Source organism: Camelus ferus, chromosome 31, assembly GCF_009834535.1.
Source record: "Camelus ferus isolate YT-003-E chromosome 31, BCGSAC_Cfer_1.0, whole genome shotgun sequence".
NCBI classification, from domain to species: domain Eukaryota; kingdom Metazoa; phylum Chordata; class Mammalia; order Artiodactyla; family Camelidae; genus Camelus; species Camelus ferus.
Window position 1 is genome coordinate 2,703,333 of NC_045726.1, and position 16,075 is coordinate 2,719,407.

The following is a 16,075-nucleotide window of genomic DNA, read 5'->3' on the forward strand; positions in this document are numbered from 1 at the left end:
TCCTCCTACGTTACATAAACAGACAGACACAGACATAAACTAGCTTCTCACCTCCTTAAATAGATAGGCAGTCAGGCAGGAAGTCAGACAGACAGACACACTAGAGGCCGGTCACGGTCAGGGGATGGAGTCGGCGGCGGCGAACGGGGGGAATGGGGTGCCCCTGGTGAGCCAGAAGATTTTCTCCCATGTCCCTATCAGCCTTGCATGGGGGCGGCCACCGCACCCCCAGGTTCACCGGAATCAAGCCTTTGAAGTCAGCCTGCTCCTGGGAGCGGGCGTGGTGTGGTCAGGGGAAGAGGTCAGCAGAACAGGTGGAGGCAGCAGAGCACCTAAGGGGGATGCCTCGGCGAGTTGGTCATTTTCCTCCCATCTCCCCCTCTCCTGGCCTCGGGGCGGCCTCTGCTACCCCAAGTAGGCGGGATTTAAGTCTCCTTGACAGCGAGGTCCTGGGATGCAGGCGAGGTGAGCTCAGGGGACAGGAATTTTGTGGGGAGCGGACTGCCTCGGGTGAGCCGATCAGTTTGCTCCCATCTCCACAACGGCCTGGCCTGGGGGCGGCCTCACCTGCCCCAGGTTCACAGAATGCAAGTTTCCAAGTAAGCCTGCCCCCCGGAGGCAGGAGCGGTGCGGTCAGGGGCTGCAGTGAGGAGTCGGGGATGCCCCACCGAGCCGGTGTATTTGCTCCCATCTCCTGCTTGGCAGCTCCTGGTATCAGTCTCTGCTACCATAGGTACACGAGGTGCACATCTCTGTGTTTTCCGGCTCCAGGGAGGCGGGCGCGGGGAGGTCAGGGGGCGGGATGCGGGCGTGGAGATGCGGCTACACAGAGGGCGGAAGCGGGGGGGCGCGGACATCCCAGGCAAGCCTGAGGATTTTCACCCAGTGTCCCCTCAGCCTGCTCTGGTAGCGCCCTCTGCTGCCTCAGGGTGGCAATTGGCATCCCTCCAGGTGGGTGGAATACTGGGAGGCTTCCTCCATTCGACAGACAGACAGACAGGCAAATAAATAGACAGAGAGACACACAAGCCTCTTCCTCCATTTAGAAACAGACATATATACTAACCTCCTCCTCCTCATCCATTAGATAGGTAGACAGATACATACATAGACAGACAAACACACACACACACACACTAGCCTCCTCCTCTTCCTCAAATAGTTAGATACGTAGATAGACACACTAACCTCCTCCTGCAATATACAGACAAATAAAAAGACACAGTAGCCTACTGGTATGCATCCTCTAGATAGATAGATAGGTAGATAGATAGATAGATAGATAGATAAGCAGGAAAATAGACAGATTCTAGTCACCTCCTCCTCCGTTAGATACAGAGACACACAAATACACTAGCCTCTCCCATCCTCCAATAGGTAGGTAGTTAGGCAGGCAGGCAGACAGACAGACACACTAGCGGCGGGGTGCAGTTTGGGGACGGGGTTCAGCAGCGGCGACAAGGGACAGGAGTGGCATTGAGGAGCCATAGGATTTTATCCCATGACCCTAGGTGCCTTGCCTGGGGGCGGCCTCCGCTCCCCTAGATTTGACAGACTCAAGCCTTTGAAGTTAGCCTGCTCCTGGGAGCAGGCATGGTAAGGACAGGGGAAGAGGTCAGTGACAGAAACGGAGGCGGCACAGCAGCTCAGGGGGATGCCTCGGCGAGTCGGTCATTTTCCTCCCATCTCTCCCTCTCCTGGCCTCGGGGCGGCCTCTACAACCCCAGGTTTGCGGGATTTAATTCTCCTTTTCAGCAAGGTCCTGGGATGCTGGTGAGGTGAGTTCAGGGGACAGGGATGTCGCGGGGAGCAGACGGCCTCGGGTGAGCCGATCAGTTTGCTCCCATGTCCACAACGGCCTGGCCTGGGGGGCGGCCTCTCCTGCCCCAAGTTCACAGTATGCATATTTCCATATCAGCCTGCGGCCTGAAGGCAGGCGCGGTGCGATCAGGGGCTGCACGGAGGAGGCGGGGCTGCCCCACCGAGCCGGTGTGTTTGCTCAGATCTCCCCCTTGTCCGGTCCTAGGGTCGGTCTCTGCTACCCTAGGTACACTAAGGTGCACATCTCATTGTTTTCCTGGCTCCCGGGAGGCGGGTGCGGGGTGGTCAGCGGGCGGGGCAGGGGCGGGGGGGGTCGACTACAGAGAGGGCGGAAGCAGGTGGCCCGGGCTGCCCAGGCAAGCCTATGGATTTCCATCCAGTGTCCCCCTTCAGCGTGCAATGTGGGCGCCCTCTGCTGCTTCAGGGTGGCAATGTGGCATCCCTCCAGGTGGGTCGAATACTGGGAGGCTCCTCCATTAGACAGACAGAGACAAATAAATAGACAGACAGACACACTAGCCTCTTCCTCCATTTAGAAACAGCCATATATCCTAACTCGTCGTCCTCATCCATTATATAGATAGACAGATACATACATAGACAGACACTCACACACTCACACACACACACACTAGCCTCCTCCTACTCCTCAATTATGTAGGTAGAGAGACACACTAATCTCCTCCTCCATTAGATAGAATGTGAAATTGATGGATACACACACTAGCCTCGACCTTCTCCTGTAGAGAGACAGACAGATAGCCAGACACATGGGAATCCTCCTTCTTCTCCATTAGATATAGATAGAGACAACTCTCAGACACACAGAGACAGACACACTAGTCTTCTCCTCCTCTGACAGACAGAGAGATAGATACCCTAGACTCCTCCTTCTTCTCGATTAGATATAGGTACATACATAGATATCTGTTAGATAGACAGACAGACAGACATACCAGCCTACTCCTCCTCCATTAGATGCCTACATAGACTGATAGATAATGTAGCCTTCTTCCCCTTTAGTTACAGATACATAGATAAACAGACCAGCATGCACACACACACACATACACACACTAGCCTCCTCCTATTCCTCAAATCGGTAGATACTTATTTGGACACATTAACCTCCTCCTCCAGCAGAGCGACCAATAAAAGACACACTAACCTACTGCTATGCCTCCCCTAGATAGATTAGATAGATAGATAGATACATAGATACATAAATACATAGATACGTAGATACATTGATAGGCAGGCAAATATAGAGACATACTAGTCGCCTCCTCCTCCGTTGGATAAACAGACAGACACACACATAGGCTATCTTCTCCCATCCTCCAATAGATAGTCAGTCATTCAGGCAGTCAGACAGACAGACACACTAGAGTCGGGGTGCGGTCCGGGGACCTGTTTCGGCGGCGGCGACGGGGGAATAGGGTGCCCTTGCTAGCCAGAAGATTTTCTCCCTTTTCCCTAGCTGCCTTGCCTGTGGGCGGCCTCTGCACCCCAAGTTCGCCGGACTCAAGCCTTTGAAGTCAGCCTGCTCCTGGGAGCGGGCGTGGTGAGGTCAGGGGAAGAGGTCGGTGGCAGAGGCGGAGGCGGCACAGCAGCTAAGGGGGATGCCTCGGCGAGTCGGTCACTATAGTTAGTTTATTAAAAACAAAAATGACAGCCATTATTGTAACATAACCAAGTAGCTATCATTTCATGTTTTCTTTCAAAAGGGCAGAATTAAAATGCTATATAATGCTATCAGTATTTTGTCTACCACTTAAGCAAAAACTCAAAATTAAATATAAGTGTGAAGAGGAAGAAGAGGTGAGATATGTTCAGATGCCTCCTTTATAAGTCAAGCATCCTCACAATATCCTTCCTGGCCTTCTAACCCATTGAATGGAAATGTTCCCAGTTTATACTAAGTTGTAACTAACAGTGAAGACCAAACATTCAGTGAATTAGATGAGAAAATGGTTCAAATGCAAATGTCACTTCTATGGACTGTATCGGACGATCTGTAAAGACACTAAGGAATAAAAATGAATAGGATAAGCTCATTTTATTTCAACAATAAGAATGAAGGTGTTTCATATATGAAATCTAATCTGAGTCTCTGGACCATATATCTTTAAACATCAGTGTTTATTTCTATCATTTTGGAGGCCACAATGCCCTCTCCTAATTTATTAAAAAGGAGTTTGTTAATAAAACTTAACCTCATGGTTACCAGGTAAACCAGCCAGCGTTACTGAACATGAGTTGCTAATATATGCTTATTTTTTAAATTATATAATTAAATGATCCTATCTTAAAATTTATAGCATCTTATTTTTATACTTGGCAGCAATTTGTTTCTTCTTGGTGGCATTTATTTTCAGTGTCATCAAATAAAACAATGATGTCTGGAGTTCACTGGCGTCTTAGATTTGATTAAAAATATTATTAAAGAATGTATAACTAGAAGATAGCTTACCCATGTATCAATTGGCCCTAGAAGTCACTATTTTCATAACTCTTCTGTCCCTTTTTGTTTTGTTTTCAGAGCCCTGGGACCTTGGGTATGTTACTACCTTGAGACCATCTGCAGTGTAAGGATTCTGCCACCTTCCTGACAGGACTGCTATGTCTATTGCAGACAGTGGAGGAAAAGCACAAGCAATATGGTAGAAGTTCAAGACATGGTGGCTGTTATTTCTTGAGGTAGACATTCCAAAAATGGTTCTATAATCATTAATACATAGTACCTCACTTCTAATTTCTGAGCTGTATTAGAAACAATTAAAGTTAAACAAAGAAATCTCTGGAGTTTAATGTATCATTAAAGCAAACAAATGGCACTCATAAGTTGCAAAAAAAAAGAGAGAGAGAGACTATTCTTATTTGTTTTTAGACTATGTACCACCTGGAATGCCATTCCTAAAGATTTAAAATACCACCGCCAGATCAAGTAATATATATAGATCTGTATGCCCTCCAACAGAAATAACTGATTTTTATTCAATCACTTTAAGATAAAATCAACATATTATCATATAAAAATAACCATTGACTCAAATTTTTGGTCTGGGTCAGGGCTCATTGCTTTGTCTGTCTGTCTGTTTCCGTATGTAGTACTTCATTTCAGTGTCATGTTTCTTCATGAGCTCAAGAAGTCGCACTTCTATCTGGGCTTGATTCAGGAAAAGCCTTCTTGTTCTTTATTATTTTAATGGCAGCCCATTCTTGCTCCACACGATCATATGCCTTTACAACCTAAAAGCGAAAAAAGATAAATAATATCTATTTCATTAACAACAATTTACAATTCACCTTAATTATACATTTATCTAATTCCCATTTTTCTGACCTTCCTAAATATGAGATTCTATTCATTTCCATTCAACAGCATCCATTTATTAGTTTATTGTCACTTTAAGTCAATCTTTTCAATTGGATTTCTTTTGCATCCTTATAGTATTTCTAAACATCCACAAAGTAGGTAAGTTTCTTAACAAAATTAGAATAACTATTTTCCTCTTTCAAAAATAAATTATGAATGTTGACAAGTGCTTTGGTTTTCCACCTTTCTTACTAAATAACATTATAAAACAATACTTCTGACTATTCTTTTAATGTGAGAAAAACCTGGTTTAAATTCTAAGTATACATGTGAGATATTTAAAAGGTTGTAAATCATCTGAAAAATGTAGATAACTTTCTAAATTCAAATTAGATTTTCATAGGCATATAAGAGAATTACTTCAGACTAAAAAATTTTTTTAAATAAGCAGGAAATAAGTTAAAATACCATAATTTGAGGATTTTGAGTTTTAAAATGAGAATTAATGCTAAGGAAACTGAAGTGTTCATGAACAAATGACTGCACACCTCTCATTTTAAATTTTACTCATTTAAACAAGTTTCACACTGTTGACAAAGAAATTTACATTAAAAACTAGGAAACAAATACAAAGATAAAAGAAAACTGTATCTATACAAATTAGAAATAACCACTATACCGGATTAAATATTCTTACTTTTGTAACATTATATACAGTCTGAATAGATAATAGCTTTAGACACATTTTCTAGGATATTCAGAATGTCTGGAGATGCATGTAGAACTCCAAGTGATTCCAATGTTTTGGTTGAGTATCACTGGATTAGAGGAAGAGAATGGATGCATGGTCCAAGATCCACATCAGTCAAGGTTATTGTCAATGGCAGATCATAAATGGTTTAGCTGAAATCAAACTTGAAATATAAAAAGCAGTATCTCTGGTTTCACCCAATTCTAAAATAAACTACTGCCTACTGCCTTTTAAATCAGAGGTGACCCATGTAAGCATCTGACCATGACCAAGTGGTTTTGATATTCCTCTTTCACTGACCATACTGACTACATCAAGAGTGGCAGTTTAGTGCCCAGATCCTAATGATCTCCAGGACAAAGGCCACTAACAGGGCCCCAACCATTTACTGACTTTGCAAATAGTTAACTGGCTCAGTGGTAAAACAATGATTGTTGATCTTGAATTATACATTCAATAGGCAGTTTTCAAGAATGCCAATGTCCAGAATTCAGTCAGATATTCTGAGTTCATTAGTCTGGAGCTTAGGCATCAGTCCTCCCACCCCAGCCCCCAGCCCTCAAAGCTCCCTGGAAATTTTCAATGTGCAATCAGGACTGATAACCACTGGCCTAAGAAATGAAGGAGCTGCTTATTTGACAAGGACCTGGCAGAGAATTTAGAGAGAGCCTGACAAAGTCAATAAGGAAGAATTTATTTGGCCAGTGACAGGCCCTGACCCTGAACACACTTCAGCCTAGGAGAAAGGCGTCAATCAGTCTCATCTGGGAAAACGAATCCTGATGTCAAACAGGCCTGTACTTTCACAAGTATACGATGCTAGCGTGCTCTTAGAAATCAGGGTATGAGAAAAGGTAAAGGGGAGGGGGAGATCACTGCGAGCTTGAAGAGTAAGTGCCAGGGAAATCTAAGTTTAAAGAGCAAGCCGCGTGGCCCCGACTTCACAGTGGGCATCACAGAAGGCAGACGCCGCCCTGCTGGGGGCAACTGCCAGAGCGTCGGTGTGATTTTGAGGGTGGAGACAGAAATCACTCCACCCAGCGCATTCACAGCCTTACTTATGTAAGTGGTAGGCCTCAGAAACACCCTTCCTTAAGAGGCTGTGACAGAGAGGTAGAAGCTGCTTCTGACAAGAAGTAATATTTTGATACAGAAGGGCTCCCATATCACTGAGAAACCCCTGACTCAGAAGAAAGAGGTTAGAATCAAGGGAAAGGGCCCTGAATTTTGTATAATTACAAAAATTCCTTGACATCATGGAAAGGGGCAGGCATACTGTACACGTGACACCAGGGCCTGGCAGAGCCACCCCAGAGCTGCAGAGCTCTGCTAACAACCTTGTTCGTACCTCCTTCAGGTTTCATCGCTTAGATGTGTCCTGGTCTCAGCCTGTGGCTGCTAGTGGCTTCCAGTATCCTTTCTGTCACTGCTTCATTACAGAAAAGTTGCAAGGCAATGGAGAATGGGATGAACAGGAAACCATACCTCAAATAAAACAGCTCTGCAGCAACCCAATGAGATGGGGGATTTAGGAGTGGGAACAGCTTGGGAAGCCACAGCCCGAGAAAAGCTTCATGAAGTGCAAGGAGGAAGGACTGACAGCTAAGTCTGGGCTCAGCTGATGAAAGACACTGATGCAGTTAGGGTTTTGTCCTCTGTATTGGGCAGGATGGGCAAGTGAGGAGAGGAGATTCATGGGTAGAGAGAAGAGACCAGGAAAGAAGTGAAAAAACCAGGTCCCCTGGAGTTCCTTCCTCACTTTCCTAAGCAGCCGTGCTGCCCGAGTGGTCCTGCCCATCAGAACTCCACCAGTCACAGCCTTAGCCATGCTGGCACTGTGGGGCCTGAGAAGGACATCCTGGAGACTGCCCACTCAGAGGGCCTGGCAGAGTTAGAAGAGGAGCCAAGAGACAAAGTCAAGGCACAGCCCCTGGCATCCAAGCCTCTGAAAAAGTGAGAGGGCACCTGCTGAGCCAGCTGAAGATGGTAAGTGTTTTTCTCTTTCAAGAGGAATATCAGACAGGAGCGCAATTATCTCTAACATACATAATGAAGAACCACCCACAGAATCCAAAGCCCCTGTGAAAGAGGCAATACTATCTATCAGTGATTAAAATCAACCACTTAGTAAAGCAGCTACCTGGTAGCCTCAGAAAATAAGTTCAAAAAAAAAACCCACAAAAAACTGCTAATGGAGTTTTTAGAGCTGATGCAGTATTAGTACCTTCACAGAACAATGACAATCCAAATACTTACATGTCCGTTGCTGAGATCTATTTACAAACATTAAAAGTGTACTATTGAGAAAAAGATGTAACAACATGATTCACTAATACATTCTTTCTAACTATAAAATTCAGCATTTTCTGTTAACTTACCTGTCCAAAGGAACCTTTGCCTATCAAGGAGTCAATTTCATAACAATCCATCCACTTGTCTCCGTGTTTTACAATATAATCATGGTTATCATCATCATAACCATCATTATAAACCTTCTGCTCCTTCTTATGACTAGAATCGTCTCCCTGGCCCTGTTGGTGTCTTCGCTTCTTTTTTGCATAGTAAACCTAAAATGAGAATACGCAGTGTTAAGTGTGTCATTAAAATCACTGGGAGGGGGTGCGCACACCATATATCAAGAGTATATATGAGACAAATCTACTCTCGGTAGGAAATAGATGAATTTCTATTCTTTAACACACACATACACACACATACACACACACAAATGAAATAAATAATTTTCTATAGTTGCTATTTGAATTACAGAATAACACTAATATATAACCAGGGAAAATTTCTGCAGTAAAATTCTCTTTAGAATTATACAGTTTATACATTTTATAAATAGATGTTAAGTGACTGGAGCAACGCCTCCCATTCAAGAAGAGTAACAGGACCTGATCTACATTTATTTTTTTAAACCAAGATATAATTTATATACAGTGAAATGGCATAGATCTCAAGAGTGTATCATATGAGGGATTTTGGAAAATTGCTCATGTTGATGCAATCAACAAATCCCAAACAAAATAAATAACATTTTCATCCTCCTTATATTCAAGTTCCTTCATGCCCCCTTCTAGTCAATCCCAATTTTATATTTGATCCTAAGGCAAAAGAGTTTAAAAATGAAAGTTTAAATGTATATGAACTGATGTTTTACTAATATAAAAGGGGCCTCTGAGACATGCCCAGTTTTTAAGCCTATAACAACACATTAATGAGAAACAGACATGCTCCCTACCTATCCCGCACTCGCTAAAGGCCGTGAACCTTGTGGTTCACAAAATGAGTTATTTTCCTTATATCTGTTTTTCTTATAGTTTCTAAGACTAGTAAAAAATAATAGGTGGACTAGGCAATAGACCAAGTGATTGGTAACTAACTGAGGAAGTTATAAATTACACTGCAAGGAGCAACATCACAAAAATTCTAGTTTACAAGGTGGCAAAACAGTTAAAAACAAGCTTCAACAGAGTTACTGTTAACAGTTTAACAATTTATCAGATATTAACAAACTGACATTAATAAAGTGTTCACTATTTTATCATATATTTTCAGATAACCAAAAGCTGGTTTGCACATCTTTTATAACACATTAATTATGTACAAAATCCAATTTAGAAGTGTTCCTCATTGAGTTCATTCCAATTTTATCTTACCATAATGCCACAGTAACATAAATACTGGCATTAAATGGCATCAAACTATTATAAAATTTATACACACATAAGAACATCTTTTTAGATAAGTGGCTCTAACACTGGTAGAAGATAAGCCTTCAGTGTGAAAGGATGTAGGGCCCCCTGGAAAAGGAAAGAAAGCACAGGCACTCTTCTCCAGAAAAGCTCATTTAATAATTAATTACAGAGCTAGAATTGCGGTTAGAAGCAAGTAACAATCATGCCAGAGGCCTAAGACAACACCAGAAAAATAATTTTTGGAGGCAAGAGTCAAGTTGGAAGATGAGTAATTTAAAGTGCATTTTTTTTATCATACTTAATTCCACCAAAAAGTCTTTCGGATATCTTACAATGAAAAGATACAGATAAAAGAACACATATCAATTTAAAAAGAAAATAATATAGATAAACTAGGCCAGATGACTGTAACTGGGTACTGAATACATCTCAGAGCTTCCTGACATCCACGGCAATAGGAGAAACAGATAAATGAAAATTCAAGCAAAATTCTAACATATTCAGACTTTTCCAGTGTCATTATTCCCTCCCTTCCCCTTTCTTGTTTTGAAGAGGAGTTATTATAGAAGTGATAACTCAGCCTATATTAAGCATTTTGAAAAAGAAGGAAAGTTATCCATAATTATCTTAATTTTCTGTAGTCCTTGTTAATATGCCTTTTTTCTTTTATGTAATTATACTATCTATAAATCATTAACTTACCAGTCTTCATAGTAGTCATCAATATGAAAAATCATTGGGAGTAAAAAATTTTAGTATGTTTAAATACATCACAAAATAACTTCTTTCCCCTACTCTATTGCAAGGTAGATGGTGTTATAACAAATCAATAGTCTTACCTCATTAATATGCTTATATGTTTTGATCAAGTCAATAGAAATTTTTCTCAGGGGAGCAGTAGCTGGATCACGGAAGGTTTGGGGCATCTGCCTCTGTAACATGACAACATCAGGCATCACCTTAAATAGACAGAAAAGACTAGCACTTTAACTATACTGTACTGACATGATCTTCCTCTTTTGTAACCTGTGTATATGTATTATGGAAAAAAAAAGACATCTACATTAGAAGTTTCAGTTATCTCTTTTAACTGGAATCCAATGAAGAGAACCACTGGAAAAATAATGAAACGAGAAGATAATATGCCCAGCTGCCCAAGGCTTCAGTTCTGTTCCCCAAATTAAATAACAGCATTATAGACATACCCCTGGTTCAGGAGACATGCATGATATGCTGCCCAAGAGGGCTTCTCCACCATACAATTAGCCAAGGAAAAACTTCTGAATTATTCCTAAGCCTGATCTGACTCACAGCAGGCAAAGACTTACTCATCTTCCAGCCTCCTAAGACAAGATTTTAGGACCCAGCTGGCACCATGAAGCAAGCTGGTCACAGGGCAGAGATGGAGTTTGGTGCTGCAGAAGTGCAGCTCCCAACACCCCCGGAGCCTGCCCTCCAACAAGCGTCTGCCTATAATGTAAGCAAGGCTGAAATCTGCACTCACTTCTGTAACATAATAGAGTAAAGCACGCCCTCCACCTGACACATCTGGGCTTGCCCTCCACGTTCCCTTGGCCCCCCGCCCTGCTGAGTTATCACCACCTGACATGCTAGTATACATTTGCTCATTTACTGGTTTTGGTTTGTTCTCCTTCCACTACAAAGAAAACTCCATGTGGCACAGGGATTTTGTTCAATGTTGTATTACCTTTGCCTACAACAGTGCCTGGCACACAGTAGGTTCTTTAATAAATATCTGTTGAACAAACAAATGAATCCATAATACCAGTATCTCTACTTCTGATTACACTAAGAGCTGACCACAAATAAGTTCCAGAGGACACCTTAAAACTAATGAAACTTTCTTTCAAAAAACTCATTTCAGCCGTACTCCCAGCGCAACGCTAAACCATGTCTTTCATCATCCAGTAAGCAGTCAGAGTACAACTGTGAACTTCCTGCTAGATGGGGGTTGGAGCAGGAACACGAATGTCCTCCATACACAAGCACACCCAGGGACGCTGCAACTAGCATGCCAGTGATGCTGGATTGTTGTTCCCACCCGACTCTGCCACGTGGCAAGCCTCAGTAAAGGGGTTCCCAGTGGGGCTTCTTGCAGCCAAGAGATCCTGATCCTCAAAACCAATTAATTACATCAAGGTACCTACAGTCCCTACCACTAGCCACCTTGGATTCCTGTCTAGCTCTCTTACAGACATTTATACCAGCAAAATCTACTGAGCCAGGAGCCCCTGATTCAGCCCCTTTCAAAGAACACCCTGGTCAATTTGAGGGGCAGAGAGAAAGCAAACACATCACACTAAAGCCTGACAGAAATGTCTGGAGTATTGGGAAATTAACCAAGTTAACTCACACTAACAAAAAAGAAGAGAGGAGGGTAGAGTTAACAATGGATGCAACAGTAAAGAATCACCATCCCTGGCAGCGTGAGAAGATGGAGTGACCACAGCAGTGATCAAACCGATCTTAACATTAGTCTCCTTTGCATCTATACTCAAATTCTAAAAGTTGTTACCCAGATAGCAAATTCACTGAATTACTGTATTCAGTTAATAATGATCTTTCCCATGATCTCTTCTTCTCAAAGTTCCAAATAAGGTTTAAGGGGACAAACATTGATTATAACTATTTGTCTGAAAATATAGTAAGACAATAAGATAATCTGAATTAATTTTTAAAATACATATTGTTTTATTTTTTAAATATAAACAGGAACAACTAGGTTCACAGAATATTTGGCTCTCATATCAGTCCTTGGAGACTCAAGGAATAGACAGTATCAGTATAAGCATGTCAATTATTTTCATGCAAATGAAGCTGTAAGCATTTAAGGTAATGAAACAGGTTTCTCATAATCTATTTCCTTTCTTATTTTTTAAGCACTGGCATTGTTTTCAAGCAGGTAATTTTCTCAGCAAGACCCTTCTTGGACTACTGGAGTGCAGCCTCACTGTGAGGTTTCACAAAATCCGAACCAGTGTAGTAAGAGTTGACAGAAGGTATAACTACCATTAGAAATGAATGAATTACTTAAGTAGTTAACAATAAAATAATAACTGTAGCAGCAAGTGTTTGCTATACACTGTATTTTGGGCATGCATATTTTTACATCTTTCATGTAATCTTCTCAACAATCTCATGAAAATAAGTAATGTCCCTGTCACCATGTTACAAATGAGAAACCTGTGTTTCTGATGTAATATTACTTGACCAAGGTCCTAGAGCCAGTAAAATAATACAGATGAGAAGAGAACTAAGGCAGTCTCACGCCCAACCCCATGCTGTGAATCACAGCACTGGGCCAGGGGCTCCCTGTAAATTATAGGAGTCTATTCTAGCTTCTTGGCAGAATCATTTTTAGGCTATTTGTTGGGCAAAATAATTGAGCCATGCATAATATATACCAATAAAATAAACATATGCATTTATTAAAATCAGTTATGTTCAAAACTATAAATATGTTTAAGTTTTCAACTTGGCCACTTACAACTCCACTGGTATTTCAAACACTGGAAAAAAGAACCAATGGCTACATCTTTCCTGGAGTAACTATGCTCACTTAAAACACCAAAATCACACAATCAAAAAAATATTTTTTAATGTACTGCACAGACCTGAAATTGGCTATAAAAGTAATTCTGACTACCACATTTTTATGCACACAGTGTGTAAGTGTGCATTATGCACTTGGCATGTCATGACACTGCTAACCTTTTCACAACTGGCCAAACCACCTACAAGGCCAAGGTGATTAGCTAATTCTAAATATCTTACTTTTCTTACAGACTTTTGGCAACAGAAGTTACTATTTCAGGAACATATGTATATATAAACCAGATGCATTCCATCCACAAAAAAATTGGCTTTTGGATCAGACTGTACTTCAGTGCTTCCAATAGTGCCTTGTACAGAGTAGATGCTCAAAACACATGGGAAGAACAAATTAATTCCTACAAACTAAACAACACTTTCTTCACTAACTTTCATTGTGATTTCATGTTAGGTAACCAAATTTTCTGTTTTTCACTACTGTCATGCCATAATCACAAATCCAGGATTAGAAAATAATTTTTCCAAATACACTGTTACAAATTTATACTCAAACTCAAACCAGCCCTAAGCATCTGATGCTTTGTCCACTTCCAACTTCCACAGTCACAAAGTCAGGAGAATGTAATGTAACAAGCTCCCTTCTTCCCTTCCCCAGCTGGGTGAAAAAACCCAGTGGTTCAGAGGACCCAGGAGCTCACCTAGCTGCTGCAGGTAGTGAGCTCCCCTCCACACTGCTGCTCAATGTCCTCCCTGCAAAAGGGATTGCTGCTGAGATAATTCTCCTGCTGCCTCAGCTATCTGGCTCTGGGAGCCAAAACAGCCACACCCCCAAGGCTCTAAATCTCCTGACCTTTCTGTGTGAAGACACAGATCACAAAGACCAAAAAAACAAAAAAAAAAATGCAGTAGTTCTCACCTCCTGCTTAGATCAGTTACAAGAGCTAAAACAATCTTTTTTTCTTGAAAAGATTCCATAGTGTAAGTGACAGGACTTCATTAAAAAATTGTTTCCTAGTTTAATAATACCTATTCCATCCATTTTATTTACATTTACCTCATATTTTCATATATAGTAAAGAGTAAGAAACACTATATCCTGCCATTCTTGCTATCTTGAGACCTATTAATAAAGCTGAACAGCATACATAACACACATGCAGAACACACAGTTTAAGAACCATGAAAGGTGCCGTGAAAACTGTAATAGCCCAAACAGGCTCAGCATTCCAAACAGTAACCACACTTTTCTACACTTTTACTACATTTATCTTTTGAACAAAACTGTGTTTAAATTTATGTGAAACACACTCATATTAGAAAGATTAATTACCAGAAATGAAATGTTAAAGTAAGCTCATTTCAATTTACTTGTACAATAAACCTTATTGAAAAGACACTGATAGGATGATTAACAAGTAACAATGGAAATCAAATAATGAAATTACCAAAGTTTAGAGCTAGAAGGCACTTGGGTGGGGGGGATGTCGAGTCTAGTCCAATCTTACATTCAAGGAACAGAGAGAAGGGTCCATGTGGCCTGACTCAGAGTCACACAATTAGATCATGAGTCAGGATCTGGAACCCACATCTGGTAGACGAGGCCACATCAGCACACAGTTTTAGTGTTTTACACTTCAGTTATAAGAAAGCTTTTAATCTGACTGCCTTAGGTTCAGAAACTTCTGGAGTTTGGCAAAAATATCTGGCTGAATATTATTACTTAAAGAGTTTTTTTTACAAAATATGAATCTAAAAATATTTTACAGCTTAAAATGGATACTAAATTAACTTCTTTTATTTGAAAATAATCCACAAATAAGATGTTAGTTGTATCTAAAAATAGGTACTCTGCTAGCTAACTAGATTATCTACTACAATAATACAACCATAAAAATAACTTTAAAGGACTGGGTTTTTTCCTAGTCCTTTGCACATGCTGGGTGTTAGAGCGGAGAGAGCACTGTATCTAAAAAGAAAGAAGCCTGGGCTGGATCCCAGAGTCTACTGCCTACATACTTGGAGAGATCACAAATGGGCAGCTCAGTCCCTTCAGCTGCAAAACAGATTAAAAACAGGCAGCCTGCCTGATAGGATGCTTCTGAACAAGCAGGAAAATGAATTCAAACATACTTTGCTTCTTACAAGTACAGTGCAGATGGATCATTATGCTATTACTACTGTGTGGAAGTCCAGAGAATTTTCTTCTGGTACACACACACTTTCCAGTTTTGACCAACTACTCTGATTCTCAAACATACAATTCCTCAATTTACTGCATAAAAGAATTCTTAAGTCCTACCATAATTTATCTTACTATTTTATTGTGAATGATATTTACATGCTGTAATACATTTTATAAATGTAGAATCAGGTCAACTATTGACAATATTTTATTTTAATACCTACAAGGGTGTCCTCAAATAATGGCATTACTTAGTTGTAGCCAATAGCTTATTAAAACCACATATTAAGTTAGGAAAAATTAATTTCCCTCAAATAATCCAGTAAAAGAATTACTCTGAAATTTTCCAAGTTTTTGATCATATTAAAAGACCTAAATAAACAGCGGCAAACCAAATTCCTAAGTACATGGAAAAACAGCCACTTTCAGTGCTCATCACACACTCCTCAGGGGGAAAGAAACTTTACCACAACTATAGCTAGTAAAAAAAAAAATTCTTCCCAAACCAAAAATCAACATAGTAGATGCAGTTAATTCAGGAAGATATTAAAAATACATGCACACATGCATATATGTATGTATGTCAAGAGGGTTCAGCATTTATTCACTTTATACTATTCTTATGAAAAATTACTGAATCTCTAGTCTGAATATTAGAATGAGCAGCATAACTAATTTACATTAATTTAAGGAGTTTCATATTTAATTGTAGGTATGTGTATAAA

The 16,075-nt window shown here is 40.8% G+C and overlaps 1 protein-coding gene and 1 long non-coding RNA gene across 3 annotated transcripts in view; one reads left to right on the forward strand and one right to left on the reverse strand.

Moving 5' to 3' along the window:
- The first annotated feature begins 178 nt into the window (after positions 1–178).
- LOC116660817 lies at positions 179–4,497 on the forward strand. Its single transcript, XR_004316465.1, has 3 exons — positions 179–190; positions 1,088–1,091; positions 4,366–4,497. It is a non-coding gene; the product is annotated as an uncharacterized LOC116660817 (long non-coding RNA).
- A 466-nt stretch (positions 4,498–4,963) lies between these two features.
- The window catches only part of LOC106728651 (dual specificity tyrosine-phosphorylation-regulated kinase 1A-like), a 65,329-nt gene continuing 54,217 nt past the window's right edge, over positions 4,964–16,075 (reverse strand). Inside the window, exons 5-7 of one of the 2 annotated variants that reach the window (XM_032471106.1) lie at positions 10,435–10,527; positions 8,270–8,458; positions 4,964–5,073 (exon numbers count right to left, since the gene is read on the reverse strand). In XM_032471106.1, the coding sequence (XP_032326997.1) occupies positions 4,966–5,073; positions 8,270–8,458; positions 10,435–10,527 (390 nt within the window). In that variant the 3' untranslated portion in view covers positions 4,964–4,965. Of the gene's footprint in view, positions 5,074–8,269; positions 8,459–10,434; positions 10,555–16,075 lie in introns of both variants that reach the window. The other variant, XM_032471107.1, reaches the window with a different exon arrangement.